General features: G+C 41.0%; 2 protein-coding genes and 1 long non-coding RNA gene across 4 annotated transcripts; 2 read left to right on the top strand and 1 right to left on the bottom strand.

Annotated features, from left to right (window-relative positions):
- Positions 1–406: 406 nt before the first annotated feature.
- On the bottom strand, positions 407–21394 carry LOC132702615 (uncharacterized). Its single transcript, XM_060671376.1, has 7 exons — positions 21188–21394; positions 7518–7571; positions 1921–4280; positions 1567–1867; positions 1266–1509; positions 961–1206; positions 407–901 (listed from the first exon to the last, which is right to left on the bottom strand). The coding sequence occupies exons 3-7, from the start codon at positions 4267–4269 to the stop codon at positions 721–723; spliced, it is 3321 nt and encodes a 1106-aa protein (XP_060527359.1). The 5' UTR covers positions 4270–4280; positions 7518–7571; positions 21188–21394; the 3' UTR covers positions 407–720.
- On the top strand, positions 4302–6413 carry LOC132702619 (leucine-rich repeat-containing protein 23-like). The gene has a single exon (XM_060671384.1). The coding sequence runs from the start codon at positions 4311–4313 to the stop codon at positions 5457–5459; it is 1149 nt and encodes a 382-aa protein (XP_060527367.1). The 5' UTR covers positions 4302–4310; the 3' UTR covers positions 5460–6413.
- On the top strand, positions 11459–19009 carry LOC132702095 (uncharacterized). Of its 2 annotated transcripts, XR_009618849.1 has the most exons (5): positions 11459–11737; positions 15093–15218; positions 15332–15528; positions 16798–17244; positions 17301–19009. It is a non-coding gene; the product is annotated as an uncharacterized LOC132702095 (long non-coding RNA). The 2 variants fall into 2 exon arrangements; XR_009618848.1 differs by having other exon boundaries at positions 16798–19009.
- Positions 21395–21573: the final 179 nt, after the last annotated feature.

Genomic DNA, 21573 nt, shown 5'->3' with positions numbered 1-21573 from the left:
TCATATGTTTGGAAGGTCAAACTTTTATCTGGAAGGGATGAGCGTTCGGTCTATAAGAAATTCTTGAACACTTTTGCCTGTGTGATATCTAGTATCTCATGAAATTATATTTAGACCGTTTAGAATCATTTTTCATAGTTAAATGCAGAAGTTTATGAAAATAAAAGCTTTGAGCAAATTTACAAAATTGAAATTAAATGCTAATTTGAGACTATTTTATTATTTTATATTTATATGTAGGTTGTATAGTTCTCGTTGGTGAAGATGTCAAATTTAGTATGAAGTTCACCGAGTGAAGTTTCAAGCAACTTTGGACTCAGTTTTGAGATAAGGAAGGAGGGTGTAGTATGAACCGACATTTCACATTTTGGACATAATGTACGTAAGAAACACGCTCGGCTAGTGGATTTGACATTTTATTGTAATTTAAATAAACTTTGCAGTAAAAAAAATGTTATTTACACCAATACAATATAAATAATATAAAAATACAAACTTTACAAGAGACAACGTGGATAACTAATTCAACAAACAAAACACTAATGGCAGTTCCAACAGCTAGCTCGGCGACTATTTACATAATTATTAATGGTTAGTCGGAATTTTAAAGGGTAAGAATGTCGTAAACGCTAAACCTACTAATTACAAAATGTATGTGTTCCCAAAAACCCGCTCTGTATCGAAAAAATAAATATACAATATCCTCGACAACAGTCTCCGTCAAGCGCGACTCGAATGCGAATACTTGAGGTTGTTCGATTCGATCAGCATCGACGCATCTGACGTCATGCGCGCGTTGCTTCTCACCAGGAACAGCAGGTGGCACTCCTCGTACACGGTGAGCTGCACCCGGGCGCACACGAGCCCGTGTAGCACCGTCGCCCTTTGCAAATCCAACCACCTGTAGAGAGATAAAGAAGTTGAGCCACGTCCACCTCTTTTGCGACGTTTATTAAGGACCTCTGAAGCGTAAGCTCCCTCTCCCTGACCGTACTGCCCAAGGACACGTCCGACGGACCCCACAGGCTAAATTCCAAGATGGACTTGACCTGCGTGAGCGACACCGATCGCTCGTTGCTCAGCAATGACTGGATCAGGGTCGCGGTCTTGGTCGACGGTTGGAGAAGGGACAGGGCTTTGGCGGCGCAGACGCACAGCGTTCCGAGTTTCCCTTCGGTCGAAAATGGGCTCGCGTCAGAGGATAATCTGTGAACGGAGGATGTTAATCGGCTCCCCCAACCGTGTTATTTCAATAGACGACGCACCCTTGCATTATACAAAGCCTATAATGGGTATCCCTGTCGACCTCCCTGCATAGGACGAAGCTGTCGAGCGACAGCGGCAGCTCCTCAACACCCTGCGCCTGCAGCATCTTCAACGCGTTAACCACCTGGAGGAGCACGAAGAACGCGTCCCTGTGGGTCTCGTCCTGGTTGGGTTTGCTCCTCAACATTTCCCCGTAAGAGTCGATCGTGTAGACCTGGAGCCAGGGGAGGACGTGTACGGTGGCTGCAACGTTTAAATAAGATTTTCGGAGCCCGATCCGCGTCTTCGTCGTCGTTCTACCCTGCACTTGTTTCGTGTCGTTCTTGTTCTTCGGATCGGCTAGGTACTCGCGGGGAACCAGATCGTTGAACTCCGTAACCGCGTTAAGACTGAAGGTGCCGAGGGACAGGGTGCTGGACGTCGCGAGTCCCGTGCTAAACAGCAAGGTGACGTGTTGCGAGCCCCACAGTGCCTGGTGAAACGATTTCGCGCCCACAAACACCGGCTGCAGACTAGTCTTGATGGTAAAGTCGGCGAGGCGCAAGTTCGGACTGGTTTTCAGACCCCTGAGGGCCGGCTGTACGTGGACGCTCTGTTGGATCTAAAAAACGCGAATCGTGGAGACGGAAAGCGTCAACCAGAGGACTGACTCACGTTCTCGAGCACCTGAGCCAACGCCTCGTGGTTCGCGACCACCACCGCGCCGTAGTTGTCCTCCAGACTCCGGTGGACGATACTCCTGCCCTTTCTCGAGCGCAGCTTGTGGGTGCGCCCGTTCTGGATCCAGTCGTGGTCGTCTTCGGTCACTTCCGACTCGCTGCCGCAGAAACTGTACGGCGAGTAAATCTCGGACTCGGTCTCGCTGCCGCAGTACGTCAGCGACATGCTCCTCGGTATGTTGCCATACTTGAAGTACTCCCCGGAGACGTCGATACTGCTGTCGGACCTTTTGTTCAGTCTGGCGGTTTTTGCTTCGGGACTGTTTTTACCGCCCCGGCTCGAATCGCTATCGGGACTGCTCGACCTACCGCTCCCGTTGTTGACGTAATCGTAAACGTGTTCCGACGGTTTCCCCACGGGTTCGTAGTGGTGCTTGCGCGTTTGCTGCTGCTGCTGGGCTTCGCGCTCCCTCATGCTCGCCGTTCTCACCGGTTTGTTCGGCACTATCGACGACCTCACTTCGCCTATATTCGCGTAAACGGTCTCCATCTTTTTGTCGACGCTCGAGCCTGAATTGCTCCTCGACAGTTGCCGTTGCTTGTTCAAAATCTCCACCGACTTGGGCGGCGGATGGGTGACCGGTTGCTGTTTCCAGTTCTCGTAGTTGCGGGGCGGCGGAGGCGGCTTCGCCGCCTTCGGCGAGTCTACGGGTTTCGCCACCACTTCCACTTTCGAACCGTTCAGCTCGCTCGGGTGCACTATGACCAGTCTGGGCCTCGGTTTCGGCCCGTCGAGGCCGTCCTCGGAGTCGCCGCTCAACCTGACCAGGTCCTTGCTCGAGCCCATCCTCAGGAACTTCCTCAACGAGAACCGCCCCTTCGATTTCTCCTTGCGTTTGTCTTCGACCAGCAAGTTGTCGGTGGATATCGAGAGCAGTCTCCGGGGGGCGGGGGCGGGCGCCGCGTACTCCTGCGCGTAGATTTTCGGCACGCACGAGGACGCCCTTTCCCGCTTCTCCTTCTCCCGCACCACCGGCGAGTCCGAGTTGACTGATCCGCAAGAGTTCCTCGCGTAAAGCGGCCCCGCCTGCTCCTCGGGCGGCATCGGCGCCCGCCTCTTGTTCGCCTTCGGGTCCGAGTCCGGGTCTTGCCTGTCGACCGGCGCCGGCTCCTTGGAGAACGTGGTGAAGGTCTGGGGCGGGGTCAAAGGTTGGCTCACGCTGATCGCTTTGCGTATAAGCACGGTGGCCGGCTTCGACGGTATTTTGGGCTTCTCGCCGGTCGGCGGGACCGCGCCGCCACTTCCGTGTAGGAACGACGCTTGAGTTTCTAAAGGGGGCGGCGGTGTTAACGGCAAAGCCGGAAGTTCGGGCCGCTCGGGGTCTTCGCTGCCGTCCGGCTTGCCCGCCTGCTCTCTGCTAGTCGGCTTGTCGTCCTTCGGCGGCGGCGATACGTAAGGGGCGGAGTTTTGTATCTCGGACTGTATCAGCTTGGTCGAGGTAACGACGTCACTTTTGATGACTTTGGAGACGTCGTTGTTATTGACCTCGGCCTTTTTCAAGTTCTTAGCGTTGAGGAGCTCGATCTTGGCGGTGGAGGTCTGAAACACGACGGGCTTGTCCAATTTGAGGGCGGGCGCGCGAGCCAAGCTCACCGCCCGTTTGGTCTGCACTTGACCCGTGTTCTCCTTGTTCTTCGACATAATCTGGATGGGGTTCTTGCCGTTCTCCAACGTCTCCGATATTTCGTCCAGTAGCGATTTTTCCCCGTCGTTCTTCGTATAGGATGTGAGCACGACGTTACTATTTCCCGGCGCCTTCGCCGCTTGTTTGCGAGGCGGCGTGTCTTCGCCGAAAGGCGTCACCGACACCAGCAGCGTATGCTTCTTTCCCTCGGAGTCGAGCAGCGGTTTGCCGAGCATCAGCTGCGCGTGGCTGTTCTTTTTTTCCGTCAGGTCGCTCAGCGACACGGTGTTGTAACTGGTATTCTTCTTGGTGAGCTTGCGCATTTCCTTCACGCACTCCTCTTCGTCGGAATCGGTCAGCAGGAGGTCCTCTTCGGAGAGGTCGACGTCGTTGTCGTCGTCGTCCGCTTCTTCGTCACCCGATAACCAGTCTTCGCCGCCGTAGCCTATAAACTGAGTCAGCTCTTTGGTGAACTCGACGGTGAGCTTGGGCTTGCTCTTGGTCGGATCTCTGATGATACCGGCGACGTCACCGTCGGAAACCAATCGGACGACTTTGGGTTTGGCCGCGACGTGCTCATCTTTGGACTTGAAACAGTTCGAGCAAAGCTCCTTCTTCCACGCGTTCTGCACGAAGTTTTGACATATTGCGGACGACATTTTGGCACGGCCTGCAAAGTACAAGTGCCAAAGTCAAATATATGGTGGAATTCGTGAGACTAGCGGAAGAGGACGTCGGACCACTCGCTCCTAGGCCCTCTGTCGATGACGTGGTGTCGTCTAAACCTAAGCGGTTAACTTTTGAGGAAGCCTCCGAAGGCTTAAGCAAGTTGGGCAAAGACGAGACGGGCGCGAGGTACGCTTATTTGAAACTCGATGCGGTAGGCATGAAGCTCACGGACGTTACCGTTGTGCTCAATTTCAAGCACGTCATGTTTTTGGACTTGAGCCGCAACCTGCTCGACTTGGAGGCACTGCAGGTGGTCACCAAGATGCCGTTCCTGTTATTGCTTAAAGCGGAGCGCAATAGGTTAGAGTCCGCGGCTCTAAGCGAGGCTCACTATCTTCAAGTGCTCGATCTGAATTGGAATCGAATCTCCGACACCTCTGACATAAGTCAACCGACGCTAGAGTGGCTCAATTTGGAGTTCAACGAGATTGTCGACGTCAGGTTCGATTCAGAGAAGGTGCCCAAGCTTAAAGAGCTCGACCTAAAGGGCAACCGAATCACGAGAGTGGGAGGAACGTACCCGGAGTCAATCGCGAGGTTATTTTTGAGCGAAAACCAAATCGGCAGGCTCGACGACTTGGCCACCTGCAGGCTTGGCAACTTGACGGCGCTTCACTTGCGAGGCAACAGCATAAGAAAGCTGGACGGCTTCACGGAGTCGTTAAAAAACCTCACGTACTTAAACCTGAGGGATAACCTCGTGGGGAAGTTGAGGGAGTTCCGGAAACTGTCCCGCGTGCCGAAGCTAGACACGCTGATTGTTTCCGGGAACCCACTAGGCGGGCCGAGAGTATTGAAGAGCGAAGACGACGAAGAAGTGCTGCAGGAAAGTTCTTCGGGAGAGTCGGAAGAAGTGCGAATAGGATTATTGGTTTTGTTGCCTCGTCTGGTCCGTATAAACAAGGACAGAGTTACGCTCGAGGAGTCGCACGAAGCGCTGGTGGTGAGAGAAGAGAAATTGCCGCGGATAATGAAGGAGTCGAGCAGCGAAGAGGAGGAGGAGGAGGTGTTGGAGTCGACTACGTCGACGGGAGAGTACTTTAGCGAGGCGGAGGAAAATGACCTCGACGAAAAAGAATTCGCCGATCCTCGAGTGGTACGGGGCGAGGGAGACGAGTGAATGTTGTTTTTATAGGGGGGGCGATGAAAATAAATCGGTTTTAAAAGGAGCAGTGTGCGAAACGAAAGTTTCCGATACCTTCGGGGCCATTTTCGTCCGGATTGCGAGAGAAAACCGGTAGAATAGGTTAATAAAAAATGAAGGAGGTAAACAAATAACCCGTCCATCTGGCGTTGAGACGGACGGAACCAATTAGGTATAGATACGTCGTTTACGGAAAAAAGTCGCGGTCGTTTAGATCGACCAATACTGCCGGCTCCAGTCTCTAAGGTTTCTTGACCTGGAGGCCGCGTGCCCGACCAATCGGTGCCGATTAAAGACCCACGACGACGCACCGCGGGTTATCCCCGTCATGCGACGCTGCCACAGCGTCAAATTTACTGTCGGAAGTGCCGGATAAAGATTTTAGTTTTCGTTTTTTTTTGCATAGAAACAATTTTAATGCCTAACAACAAAAGAAAACTGGTAAATCCCGAATTAAATGAAGTCTCAGGCGGAAAAAATATTAAATCTTCCCTGTAAGTAAAATTGTGCATTCATATGATTTTTCGACATCAAAAGAACAGCATACCGGTTCGAAATCAAAAAATTACGCAAAAGTTCATTTAAATTCTCGTCTTTTTAGCTTTGGTTAGATTGGTTAGGGAACACTTTAGGAAAATAGCAGCAATATGTTCGCATTCGCATTATCGGTCCGTAGAGTAGACACAATTAAAATTGCATGTAATTGTTCGTGTTATATTTTCCATAAAGAAGGATAATGCTAAACAACATTTGAAATATTTATTTTCCGCCATGTTTGTTTACTGTCAGCGGCGCTAGCATCGGAAACTTGTGGCACTCGCGTCGATTTTGAACGGTGTTATTCTGTGATCGGACTTGCCGGAAGTGGCAACGTCGCTCGCCTCGGAGCCGGTTTCCAAGAAAGAATAAATCGTCCCGGGTGTTTGTGCGGTCGCCGTCTGCGACACATAAAGGAGTTTCATTCAGAAGAGGCTTTTTTTTTAACGGGACGACAGGTCTTTTTTTCGCGTCTGCAAGTAGTCACACGGCCAATGCAGGAACGTCACAACCGATTAGTCAATTGACGCGGTAGGGCGTGACGAAGTGCTTTTTTAATCGATCTAATAAAGGAAATGATAGGGGACCCTCTTTATCCCGTCTACTAGAAAAAATATTCCTCCTCACGAAAATAAATCATATACCGGCAAACATATGAGTATGGACCGCAATAATGGCAACGCTGTAAACGACCGTCAAGCAAAGTTTCGAAAATGTGGTGGGTTTGTCATAACTGCGGTTTTCGCAGCAATAAAAATAAAACAAAGGTTAAGAGGCGTAGTTTATTTAAAATTAATTTTGATATACTGACGATTAATTTGAACAGTTGTAAAAATGCCTACTCTAATGGCGAACTTGTAGATAATGCCGTTTGCGCTCAATTTTCTTTTTTATCTGAACGGTGATTTTATAACACTAACTTCAACATCACCTTCAAATTAGATTAAGTACTTATAAGCTGAAAATGCATTAATGTAATGAAATGTAAAAAAAATCATACAAAATCTGGTGTGAAAATGTAATAAAAACATATTTAAGATGTAAAAATAAACTCGTGCCATGCAGGCTAAACTCTGGAAAACAATCAGTGCAGTGAATGGGATACCAAAACATATTTTGTATTCTTGTGTATATTTTATTAAAAAATAAACTAAAAGAAACCTGCATTTATTTTAAGTAACCATATTGTCTAAAAATCGCTATGTAAACTTTGTTAGTTTTTAAATACGACGTCGTTTTTAAATGAAGTTAACTACTCAAAGAACAAACTTAAGAGTTTGTCGCTGATAACCTCCAATTTATTAACGTACCTTTAAAAAAAAGGTGGTTGTTTTTAAATAGATCCGGTCCGCCGAAGATGGCGATTTTATTAATTTTGCATTTCACGGTTTGGAAGCAGCAACAACTGCGACTGACTCAGACCTGACCCGACTGGTTACTCATCCATATTGGGTACGTATCGTTTCGTAATAACGCGAGCCGTCACTATTTACTCACCTCAACTATATAGCATCGTACGTGCGCCTTATCGGCGATGGGCGGAGTCGAAACCTGGAAATAATGAAAACACGAAATCAATCGGGTACACCTACGACACATCGTAAACGATGTTCGACATTATGTCGTACGAAGAGCTGATTGGAAGTAAAAAACGGTAAAAGCATATGATCGTACACACACGGGCATAATAATCGCATAAAGGCGGCCGTGGACGACGGGAAACACGTTCGCGATGGGACGACAATTTAACGGCGACGCGCGGCACTTTCAAGGCGATGAACACGACAAAACAATAACCCATTGTTTAAAAATATACCCACCGTAGCCGCGAAATTAAAAAGCGACGCCCGATTCGGAGGATTTACAATTGGAAAATTAAAAAAAGGCTTCCACGCTCGCAGCCTTCAATTTGTAACAGTTCAATGGCGATTTATCTTCGCTTCGTTTTTTTTTCGGTTTTATCCGGACAAAGCGCTGCGTACGTGAGTGCCCTTAAGGCTCGCTGACCCACATTATGGGGTACGTTATGTTTGCTATTCTTCTGCTGAATCTCGACTGGCCACATTTGAAATATATCTTTAAGCTTCGTCGTACCGCGGTCAAAAAGTTACGCAGAACACCGTGTGGGGTACAATTGTACCCCACTTTAATTTGAACGCTTTGATATTTTATTCCCGTAGATATACACTGTAACAAAAATTAATGTAAATAAAATATGTATAATTCATATTATATTTATTGAAAAAGTTGAACAAAATAAACAATTCTTAAAAATGTTTAAAAAAAAGTTTAGACGAACTCCTCTACTCTGTTTTACGCTATCAGTGCATGTAAATTTTTTGCAGTCGCAACATTGTTGCCTGGACTTGCGCACAAATAACATCGTCCAGAAACAGGTCGTTCGGGTCCTTCGGAATGGATTTCATGGTACTTTTCCAATTCTGTATTATCTTCTCTATATCTTCTGTGTATTATATTCTGTATTATCTTTTATCCGATAAAATAATCTACCTTCTTCTAAGAATTCTTCACTATCGTCAGTCTCTATTACACTGCTCACAGCACCACTGTCATTTTCTTCTTCTATCATCACATCTTCAGACACTATTTCAGTGACTAGAGCAACACCGTTATTATCATTTCCGGAACATCATCACTATCTTGCGAATATTTATTTGATCAGACATTGTGTAACATTTCACGCTAGCGTTATGATTTCAAAAATTAAAAATGTCTGACACCAGCTGATATTTACTGTATTGCGCATGACCGTGACTATCAAAATGAGTATCTTGGCATACCATACGGGGTACAAGTGTACCCCACATTAAAAATATTTTTTTATTGACTTTTTTGATGCACGTCATAACTAAAATATACAGAAAATGAATCTTTAAATACTAAATGACAATAAATAAAATTGCGGAACCCTTGTGTAAAGTTTTTAAAAAGATATAAGAAAAATTGAGTTGTTGTAAATTATGAACTAGTACTGGGTATAAACTCATTATTTTAATAATAATAATAATAATAATATCCCGACTTATGCTGACGATTAGAGGGTTCGTTTTTATTCGGCTTGCACATTTGAATAATTATTTTATTATTTTATTATTATTAGACGTACTTTTTTTACTTTAAAGCCGGGAGAACCCAAATTTATTCGAATTCGAATAACGAAGTCTTTATTACAAGTTCTGATAGGGATTATAGATATCAGACGATCCCAGACTTTTTTGCGTTTTCAACCTGGGTTGTGCTGATTTTAATCAAATCAATCCATCGCGATTAAAATCATGATTTAAATCACCTCATTACTTTAATTTAAAATCATGATATTATGAAGTATGAGGTTTTCCCGAAGTATCAATAGTTTCGTAAAAAAGGGCTCGTCCATCTTCATGTCATCGAAAGTTCGAATTAGTCGAGATAATTGCATTGCTGTTTGCTTGTCAATCTTTTCTTTTTCAGCTGTTGATGTTCGCATTACGAAACTAGTCAAATTAGGCTCATTTTCAGTTTTTTTTCTTTTTCATTGTTTGGACTTGGACGCATTCGATTGTCTAAAAAGAAAATAAAAACATAATTTATACATTTATACCATTATTAATAAATGATAAACCAAATACGCGCCCAATTTTCCTTTAAAAAATCAGTAAAGGATTTATTGGGTTTTATTAAATTTATACGGTTAACTTTGTTTTTAAATACGTTGAAAAGCAGAAAAAGAAATTATACGATATGAATTCGAAATATTTTTTTTATGTACCGTAGGCATTCACATAAATAAAATTTTGACAAGAAACGACAAAAAGGAAATTTTTTAAATAACGAATGCCTTAATTCTTTTGAAAACTTTTTTGAATACGCTTCTACGTTTTTGCGAGATGGAAAGTTAAATAAAAATGAAATAAGTAAAAATAAAACAAAATATTATTTACCTACCTGTGTTTATCACAAACATAATGGTGTGCTTTAGGTCTTCGAACTATCCCTCGAATTTCTTTCCTTCTGATTTTTTCTTTTTTTTTTCTATTTTCACTCAATGCTCTATTTTCCACTAGTTCCACTCCTTTGACAAACCACCAGCCAAATACGCGAGACGTATTCGACAACGACAATTTATAGATCGGTCGCGACAGAAATTTTCTTGCGCGTTCTGACGAATACTTAATGAGTATATTGTACTATACTGTTTGTAGCTTTAAAATATTTTGTAATTGCTAAAAAAATCAATTGATTTTGATTTGAAACCACAAATATCCATATTACTACTTAATGACGTAAAAGATTCACAACAAACAATCTGACGGGCATGCGCAGTGAAAGTCGTTGGTAAAGGTTGGACAGAATAAAAAATGGTAGGTTGGCAACCCTGGTCCGGCAGTCGTACCACCGGTAGTGCTCGCTAAACCGCGACCAAATCGCGACGCATTAAAGAAAAACCCGATTTTTGAATTGAAAAAAAAAATAAAACAAACGATGACCTCGCGTCACGGCCAACTGACGCGCGGTTGAATTTATTGCACGCCACGGTTGGACTTCCATTAATTTATTCTGCAGCGTACCCGCAGCGCTTGCACAATAACCCCAGCGTCCACGTATGGCGCTGCTGCGGTATTTAGCAACGCACGAAACGGAAATTTTGCAAAACATTTGTTTAATTCGATAATAAATTAAAAATAGTAGAAAACAAAACGCGCTCGCTCAGACCGGTGCGAACGAACTATGAGCAAATAGAAAACGAAATGTCAACAAGATTTCGTTTATTTATTGAAGGCATTAACGCGGTGCCCCGCTATCACGCCGATTTTCCCATGACTTTCCTCGTAGAGATATCACGAAACACATCTAGTTATCGCCCAGTATATATCAAGTAATATTCTAAAGCTTTGTTCTCTCCATTCTTGGCGGTAACATTTTATACCAGCTGTCCTGTGATTAATATTGTCTCTTTACTTCAAACGAGAACCAAAAAATATCTTTTCCGTTTTCGTGAACCGAAATGAAATAACGGTTAAAACCGGGTTTTTACTATTTTTCTAGTAAAAGTATTATGCCTACATGCTTTTTTATTTTTTTTATATTTGACAATAAGTCACTTGTCATAATTTTAACCATAGCTGCCAAAAATTACTAACATAAAATTTATGCTTTTAAAAACTTAAGTAAACGTTAAAAAATTTGATCAACTGCATTGTAAGTGGTGACGGCATTTTTGATTTTTTATAAATATTAAAAATTAAATTTAGGAGCCGTTTCTGTATTGGAAGGGCACGAATCTGTTTTAGTTTCATTGCCTAACCTATTTTACAAATAGAAAGGTTCAAAACTGAACTGAAACAAAATACTTACGTGCGCAAAATATAAAAATGGCGACTATTCATCAGCTGTTTTTAGATCGAGAATGGTTATTACATTATTAGCCCTCATGAAACAATACAATACAACAAAAACAATTTTAAGCAGCTTTTAAATTATGGACATTTCCGAGATTTTACCGCACGGTTTAGGAAGCAATTTGATGTTTTCGGAGATTTTACCGCACGGTTTGAATTTTGACGTTGTCGATTCTGACGGTTATGTCAGTGAATGTATTCGTGTTGTTTTGCAACAATGTACCCAAAAACTAATACACAGAAAAATGGCATGCAATACATCAGACAATTTAAATACTACGTGCTATAAGCTACAATTAAAATCTAGTGGACTAGTCGGTAAGTAAAGTGACATTTATAATTTAAGTTACCTACAGAAATTTTACATACCGTTCGCACGAATTTAGCGGTTTTTACATTATTATATTAATATCTTGCCAAAACCAATTGTACCATTTTTGAACATCCATGTCTCGGTACAAATAAAACAAAATTGAAGGTTAGGAACTGCTTTTCTTAATTATAAGATCCCTAAAATTTAATCCTCTTAAAAGTTCTGTTCTTGGCTGATTTTTCTTCAAATTGCAGTCTTTTTCTTTAAGTAAACTACTTAATGATCAATTGTAAAAGTTAAATAAACATATCAAGCACTCGCTCCCCTCGTGCCAAATAAACTCATAAGTCAAATGTCGTTTACCACACTTTTTGCATAATAAACATGATCAAAAGTCACAGTAATCCTTTAAAGGCAAAATACAGATCAAGGTACCGTTAATGTTCGATTATTTCTGTTTTGTTTAAAAAGGTTCCTATCAGAATTCTAACCTCTAAATTTATGGGACCACAATCTAAGAATTTATAAATGGTAGCGAGATATGAAATCCATATACAATATGAAGAATGTAATATAAAATAGATATGGCAGCTTGCAACATAGGTGACGAATGACCGGCACTTTTTTTCCGTCGCCACCGTTACATACAAATCAACTGTAGAGGCGTTTCTTTCTCATTTCTCTATGTCGACCAAGGTTTGAATAGATCGCTCCGCCCCTAGCGATAGGAATAATGACTCGAGCAGAAAATATAATAAGTATTCTTGACCGCGGGGGCTATTTATTTTATTTTTCTCCAAATTAATTATGCGACGCATAATCTATTTACGTAACACGGTTACATACATGCATGTACCGTTTTTTTTTACCGACCTTTTCTCGTAGTAAAATATTCGCCGGCGATTGTCAAGGTGAAAACAAGTGATTTCGAATAATATTAACCGGTTTTTTTGTGTTCGACAATTTCCTAGGGTTACACAACAAATTCCTGTCCTATTTTAATTGATCTCGTTGCATATTTATGTGGTACGCGCGGCACCGACCGGTTGTCAGTTCCGTCGCCTCGAGGCACGCCGAACTACTTCCAAATAATCACGAAAATATTGAATTCACCAATGCAAACTATAAGATAACATAGTGGGCCCTGTTACGGTAAAAATTGATGCGTCGCAGGTGGCTTAGGCTCTTTTGCGCATGCGTCACGCACTTGTATAGTTTGTGCTTTCAATGCTTACATATTTTTTACTACTGTGGCCCATAAAATATTAGAAACTTTTTACGAAACTACTGCCAGGCGATCTGATTTCAAAATTTCCCTGATTTCTTCACGGGAGGCCGAGCAGGTCAAAATGTCTTTGAATAATTCGAAAGCTTTAGACTTTTTTCGTTTGAACAGTAGGATTACTAAAGAATGCTGGCAATGTAATAGTTTTACCATTAACTGACATAATAAATAGGTCTAAAGTTGTGCCAATCTATAAGAACGGTGAAATGTCTGATTCTAATAATTAAACAACCGTATCAATTAGCCCAATAGTTTTTAAAGTTTTAGAAAAAGTGATGTATTCTCTACCATCTTATTATTTAGAGTCAAATAATTTGATAAATCCAAACCTGTTTGGAAAGAAGCAGTTTTTTGCAATAATAAAATGTCAGGTTTGCGGAGTTCCACAAGGTTCCATTATAGGTCCATTATTGTTTTTAGTTTATATTAATGGACCCTGTGGCTGCGGTTAATTTTGCAGATGACTCTACATTTAAAACATCAAACACAAGTAGAAACACGGTTGGCGAACGAACATGCCAACATGTGGTTTAGATCGAATTTTCAACAAATATAAATATTTCGGAAGGAAAATCTGCAAAGATGTCGTGTGTGGTCCTGGATGCTAGGCTCTCCTGCAAGGACCATATTGCTTATTCAGCAAAGCGCCTCTCAAGTGTCAACTTTTTGTCAAATTTAACCGGAAAGAATTATCTAGTCTCGAGCTACTATGCTCTTTTTCATTCAATTTTATCATATGTGGGGAAACTCAACAGATTCCATAAACATTTTTTGATGTAAAACAGAGCGATCAGAATTATATCCAACGTAGGATATAGAGACTATTGTGGACCGTTGTTTCAGAATCTCGCCATCGGTATACATGTATCACACGGTATTAGATTTTCACAACTCAAAAAAATTTCAGTTCACTCTGATAATCATGAATATCCCACGTCCTCCTCAAATTTGCTTCCAACTAGGAAGTTTAAACACACTAAAAGCATGAAAAGTTCTCTTGACCATAATAAAATCTTTCTTTTTTTGGAGCAGTGTTTTTAATCTGTAGAGAGGAATACAAACAGAAGATAATAGTATTCACGCGTTCATTAGACACGAGATGAGCGAGTTTTTAATAGCGGCGATAGCAGCAATCTACTCATTGCAGCGTTGATAGCCTAACAAGAGCCCTTTTCGACAATTTCAAGTTTGACAAAATGCGTTCAAGCGTTCCGCTATGGACGCTTATTTCCGGAAATGTTCGAACACCTCCCATCACTTTTTCTTAACGGATAGAGCAAAAACAATTTAATGAGAAAGAATCGAATTTATACTAGTCGTATGACAGTGTAAACCGTAATTTAAGATTATTTCTCAAAAAAAAGATATTTACAATTCTAAATTTACTTCTACAGATAGGCCGGGGTGTCCTTAATTGGTCAGCCGGTACAAACCCTTTATCGTTCACTGACATGACCGTCAGAATTGACAAACGTCAAAATTCAGACGGTGCGGTAAAATCTCCGAAAACATCCGATTGCCACCAAATCAAGAAGTTTGCGTGGTAAATTGACGCTTCCCGCGCCTTAGATTGTTGTATAATTAAGTATTTCACGGAGGTGGGTAGAAAAACAACCATACCTCTGTGGTAATTCAAGAAAAAGCCATAATAATTTATATCAAAAGTTAGAGAGAGTATAATACTCGTAATTTGTTGATTTTTTTTTTGGTAAGGTGTTATTTAATGAAAAATTGTTGCTACGATTGGTTATTAAAAATTACGTTTACTGCTTTTCATATTACTTATGTATATATTTAATAATTTTTGTTCCGGAAGTGTTTTTTTTTTTCAATTTATTTACGCAGTACCCCTTTAATTTTTTTTTACATAAAAACAATATCTCGAAATGTCAAAATGACAGCAGAGCGCCATTTTTTGTTAATTGTAAGAAGGGTTATGTGATGCCTCTTTTTTAAAGTTCTACAGACCTAAATTCTGCTTTTTGTTGCAATTGTTGACTTCTTGACTTCATACCGCTTAAATCATTTGCTAAGAATTGAGTTTTTTTCTCTTATATGTCCGATGAACTTACCAGAGCAGAAATAATCATGCCCATAAGTTCCAATGACAACGGAATGGGGTTCTCTACGTATCAGTAAACTTGCAGTAGGCTGCCAGTCTACCAGATTGGTGGAGAATATCATCAATATGTTCGCACCAAGTAAGCAATTGATCATCTCGCCTATCTCGCACGCTTCACTGTAAATTCCCTGACAATGTCTAAGTCGTAAAGTATACTTTTTCTACGACCGTTAGTTTTTGGGTACATTTTAGCAAAACTACACGAATACAGTCACTGACATGACCGTCAGAATCGACAAACGTCAAAATCCCAAGCTTGGAAAATATCTCCGAAAACATCAGATCGCTGCCAAATCCGTGCGGTAAAATCCGGGAAATGTCCGAAATGGCTCGGATTCGTGGGAAACGAAACTGACGTGGTAAAGTGGCGCTTCCCGCACACTAGATCGGTGGGTAATTAGGTATTTTACAGACGGGAGTAGCAAAAAGATATTAACTGATTACCCGATTCTTGATGGTGGTCACTGTTTGGGGTTGTGTTCGGTATCTTACTCTTTTTCTTTTTTAATTTTTATTCCTGTTTGTTTTTACGTGTAATGTATTACGTTGTTATACCTATTATTATTGTAGACTTTATCTAATCGTATGTGGATATGCATGTATACATATGTATATAATTGTTTTTAGGTACACTTAAATAGCTACGAATTATGTTTGGGTAATATGTATTAATGTGGAAGATGCATTTTTACTAGAACAATCATAAGAAAGGGTTATTTCTTATTCAATTCATTTATTCATCTATAGGAGGTGCTTCTACAAGACTTGAAGAACAAAAACGCCGAATTAATTACACAATACTGCCGTAAAAATGCCGCATCCAAACATCGACGATCTGTCAGCGGCCATATTGTTTGTTGGAAGCCGCAAGGCGCGTGGGTCCTACGTCAGAATTTGTCAGTAGAGCTGCCATTGGTTAAAAATGAAATTTTAAATCTCGCGCATACGCACGTTGACACATAGACAGGGATATATAAGTTTACCAGATAACATGGCGAGACGTCAGTAGAAAGAACTGTGCTGCGCAAAAACGAAACAATAGCGGGCACGATGTAAGAAAAGTTGGACGGGGTACAGTTACAAAATTCCAAAGACTTGGGAAGGTTTACATGCATACAAAGTCACGTCACGTATTACGCTTTGAACGTTAAAAACTGCGATGCCGTACGATAACTGATACGATGTCTAGATTGATTTATCTCCTCCGTAAAAAGGTGCAAAATAATCCAACCGTTTGTGACTTCATAAACAATAACGGTGTGTGCTCTAAGAGACCACTCTTCGTTAAATAACGACGGGTATGTTCGGATAAATTGAAAAATTCAATGAATCCTAATTCGAAAATACCAAACCGTGGAAAAAGCGAACTTCTAATCAAAACAAGAGCCGGTTGGATGCGGTTATTAATTTCAGCGAGTTTTTTAATTACATGCTCGCGAGGCGGCCGTGGAAGAAAAAAGAAAGTCGCCTCGACGCGCGGCATATTATTTAAAACAATTACGAAACGTCTTTTTTAACGGCGCGACATAAAAACCGCTCGTTAATTAAGACTTTTTCTTTTCGATTGTATATATAGAAGCGAAATTTTTACGCGTTTGTAATAATAATTAGAATTATTAGGTGCATAAAGAAATAATTGGAAAAATCGGATCACACAGGTGGCGCTGACCGAATTTAAGACGGTCAACGCGTCGAATCAAGTTACGACGTCGGTTTTCGTGTTTGAAATGCGATTAGAGAATAAGCCCGGGGCTAATGTCGCGTCGTTTCTCGACGTTGCGGTATGCGAAAAGGGGCAAGAAATAAACTAAAATAAACTACACGCATTTCGGCAGACGTTTTGGGTGAACGCACGAGTCCAAAGATAGCTTCGGACATGGGCGTAGACTGTGGGGCCACTTATCAAATGTGTAAAACGGAGAAAGAAGAAAATTATTAAAGACATGATAAGAATATTCAGATTTTCCATTGGAACCATGAACTCGTGACGTCTTCTTTCGAGTTAGTTTTGTTTTTATATTCAATGACTAAAAGTTTTAAATGATAAGTTTAATTGGATAATGGTTATAGCCTTTAAAGACAAACACTTTCGCCATTTACGCCAGGTAACGTAGTCCTTAAACTTAAGTAAGATACCCATTTTCGCGAAAATTCGTCTTAGGTGAGAGAAATATGGTTTACAATAGAACTGTGGTCTGTGGCGCCCTATATCACAGAACACGAATCAAAGTCGTTGGTTGTGCATAATTGCCAGCGAATTGGATTTAAACTGGAATGGCAACGCCGTGATAGAAAAGTGAGGCAAATTTTATCAAAGAATATGGAGATTATTATCATTCTTTTGCTCATTTATATAAATGGAAGATTACTTCGTTTGTCGATATAATTCTTATTGAAATCATTTACTGGTGATCATATCAATAATTTTAAGCTCTTTAAAAACTGCAAAAAACGAGCATATTTATATGTACACTTCAAAACTCAAAACAATGAAGCTTTTGTAACTTAAATAACTATGTATTATTTCAAAAAGAAACTTAATATGCGCACGTCTACTTACCTAAATATGTATATTTAACCGATATTTTTTATTTCTTGAAAAAGGAAAAAAATTTAAATATTCTTTTCGGACTGTTATGTATGACAATCCAATAAGTAAAGAATATCGAAATAAAATAAATAAGAACTAAAATATTCTCACGAAATTATATATTTTCACATGGCAAATGTCGGACTTTTATGTATGACAATCCAATAGGTAAAGAATATCGAAATAAAATAAATAAGAACTAAAATATTCTCACGAAATTATATATTTTCACATGACAATTGTCGGACTTTTATGTATGACAATCCAATAGGTAAAGAATATCGAAATGAAATAAATAAGAACTAAAATATTCTCACGAAATTATATATTTTCACATGACAATTGTCGGACTTTTATGTATGACAATCCAATAGGTAAAGAATATCGAAATAAAATAAATAAGAACTAAAATATTCTCACGAAATTATATATTTTCACATGACAATTGTTTCGACAACACCGTGTCTTTATCAAATGTAATATTTAGAAACTACCTCCTACTATGTATTCCGAAAAATGACAATAAAACCTAAATTAATGTTGTGAGAATTTAAGTTTAATAATACATTTGAACGTCTCATTTTGTTAATCTCCATGGCTTCCAATAAATTAAATTTTCTACTTTTTGTGGCTGTATGTAAAATATCAAAATTGTCGTCAAAAATGTTTTTTCTGTGTTTAACTGTTTAGCATAATTAGAATCTAGACTATTGTTTTTAAACGCTCTTTTATGTTCGTTAATGCGTTTCTTGAAGGATCTACCTAATAAGCCACAGTTCAATTTTCGAATATCGAATTCATTTTTATTTGTAAAAAAGACGTCCCAATAAACATAATAAAATTTGTCTCCCAAAATCGATATTTTCTGAATAAGAGCGACACTATTGTTCCAAATGTAAAAATTAAAACTGCCCGCCTACGACGCTGAGTGTCTGAGTCCCGAAATAACTCACTCGACAGCCGGAAATTCCTTCGGGATTTAGGGAAAAAATCGTTAAGGAACATCGGGCACGTCATCGCGTACCCTAGGAAATAAAAAATCAACCATTAGTCGAGGCTTCAATCGAGATCGTACTTTTTCTTCCCCCGAGGCGCAAATCTCTTCGCCGATTTAACGCGACGACCGGTTCCGCCGAAGAAAGTTCTAAAAGTGGGGTAAACGTTTTCCCCACGGGGCTTTTCAGCTTTCCTGGCGCGACCTTGATCTAGGTCGCTTTTTTGGAAACAACTCACGGCCTCCTCGATTAGGTAAATGTCACCGCGAACGTCGCCCACCCACCGGCAACCACTCCCCATTGCTACATACTATAACAATTAGTAAGTAAGTGCTTCCCATCTTTCAAATCGAGTCGCCATTATTCGAAATCGACGAAGCGATTCGAACAGGCCCATAACCAGGGTCGACGACCGTCTCTTCGACCACAATTTGCCCCTTCGTTTCCAGCGGTCGAGGGATATTCCGGCGAAACGGCAACGTCGCTCACTATTTCGTGTATTACAGTATACAAACTTATTAACCACATAAAATTGCAAAATAAAACCTGCAGAAAATTTGACAACTGTATCACTGGTATCACAAAACAAGTCACATGGGCAAGTCAAATTTCATGTACGGTTAAGTTTAAAGTTGGTTACTTTTTCTTACCTACCAAGTTACCATAAACATCCGATGATATTTATATAGATTTAACAGGATTAAAACCGAAATGTTAAACGAAACTGTACCTTATTTCTGAATTCCTTGATGAAGCTGGTTCAAAATCAAAACTGATTATGTTTCAACAGATTAGAGACAGCCCAGCAGACCTAAGGCCCAAAACGTAACCTCAAACTTGCGGTTGGTAAAACTGCCGTCTGTACGCACTGTCAAAAACGTTGCAAAAAATCAGTTATCTGGTGAGTAAAGTGAAATCGAAAGACTTCGAAAAGAAATAAAGAAAACGGAAACAAGGAATAGCATTTCCTAAATGTCTGCAATATTGTTATTGATCTTCAATGTGCCAAAAAGAATGGAATAATTCCGGTCGAAAGCGTACGAAAAGGACAACAACAGGCAATTAGGATTTATTATTTACTTGTTTGTGTTTATTTGGGAGGAATTCGGCATAATGCTAACGGTAAATTACCAACAATTACGAAAACGATAGAAATATGCTTATTTAATTTGCTTAGCCGTCGCAAAAACAGTGCGCGATCGTTAACCTTGTCCAAAGTTCATGAAAATCGCGCTTACTTTCCCTTAATTCGTACGTAAACGTCTTTTGTTCGGCGGTTCGACGTTTTTATTAATCGACGCATATAAACAAACGATTCGAGAAAGCCATGGGAATATTCCGCCGTCCTCTCTTTCTTTTTTCTCGATAAAACGCGTCTACCCCATATACGCAGCGGAATGCGTCCGTCTATCTATATAACTAGCCGGCAAATTAAAATAATGTATTTATTCGAAAGCAAGGCCGCGTTTTACGGTTCTCTCGCATTTTATTACAAACATATTATGGTAGTTATAACGCGGCGAATATGCGCTTGCAATAATGTTTACTGTTAAATAACACTATAAACGGGCCGTAAATTAATTCGCGCGGAGGGGGCTTGGCTTTTAATAAATACGCCACCGATTGTGGTTACGCAACGGGCGTAATTTTTGTCAATCGGAAACAATGGCGTACCTACTTTCACCGGACCATCTTACTCCCGGTTGCATTCTCCAAGGTTGCGGCAACAATGTGACCACTTCCGTTCGGATCTGTTCTAATTTGTCATTTCGCAACGGTGGCGTTGGCGTTTCGGCGCATCATCATCATCCCTCGTCGACCATTTCGCGTCGATTTAAATCGATTGAATCTCGTGTCCGTCGATCGGAAAAAATCTAGAGTGCCGATGTGCTCTGTGTGTTCCGTGCCTCTGGCGTGGACCACAAAACGCCCTTTTCGTATTAAAAAAATAGTCACAGACACTTATTAATGGGTATGTTACGACGAAAGTGGGTCAATAAAATTTTCTGCGAAACAAGCCGATTCGAGGAAAAAAAAATGAGCGGCGCTCGTACACAAACTTTTTAATTCGATTTTAACGCAAATATTAAACCGTAATTGGCGAACGCGCTAAACTAAATCGCCCCAATTAAGACTTAATTGAATCGGATTAATAACTATACATGCAGATAGATCTGGAGCCGCCGCAATTAGCGGAACTGTTGGTTTTTTTTTAATTAACCCCGACTCGCTGCGATAAACAAGGTGATCGGATACGGTTAATTATAAACGACTTATTAGACGCCCGCGGGTGGTGAGAATCACAACAAACTAACCAAAAACGGCGACGGATTCGATTATGGTGCGAAGCCAGCTTTGTTTACGAAGGATGCGAATTGTCACGGTCGGCGATGAACCCATACAGCGGAATGTCACCGCAGATCAACAAAAGGCAATAGCGACACGTTAATCAAGTAAACTTACCGCGACGTCTTTGTATTAATCCGATTACGATTTTTGAAGAGCAGACTCTGGATCAGTACGGCACAACCTCACCACCCCAACTTGTTGACAAAACACTGAAATGTCGTGAGCGCGTTTGGAACCGGCACCGTCGCTGCCTACCGCCGGTGTTTCAAAAATGCCACTCTTCGAGCTCTCTCTTTGCTCGCGGTGTGTCTAGGCAGGCGGTGCGTGGTCTCCCCCACTCACACCCGCCGTCAAAGTGCCATCACGGGAAAAGTAAACCGCGGTGAACGGTTAAATATCCAACGACAGTGGATATTTATTTATTCGAGGTTTATGAAAATGTAACTAGTAACTTAAGTTGGGCGCGTACCTTCCAACATGGGAGAATACGGTCGTACCTG

The sequence above is a fragment of the Cylas formicarius genome, unplaced genomic scaffold (assembly GCF_029955315.1).
Source record: "Cylas formicarius isolate icCylForm1 unplaced genomic scaffold, icCylForm1.1 PGA_scaffold_5__7_contigs__length_24384050, whole genome shotgun sequence".
Taxonomy (NCBI): domain Eukaryota; kingdom Metazoa; phylum Arthropoda; class Insecta; order Coleoptera; family Brentidae; genus Cylas; species Cylas formicarius.
The sequence above is the reverse complement of the archived record's forward strand: the minus strand, read 5'-3'. Positions and strand labels throughout refer to the sequence as shown.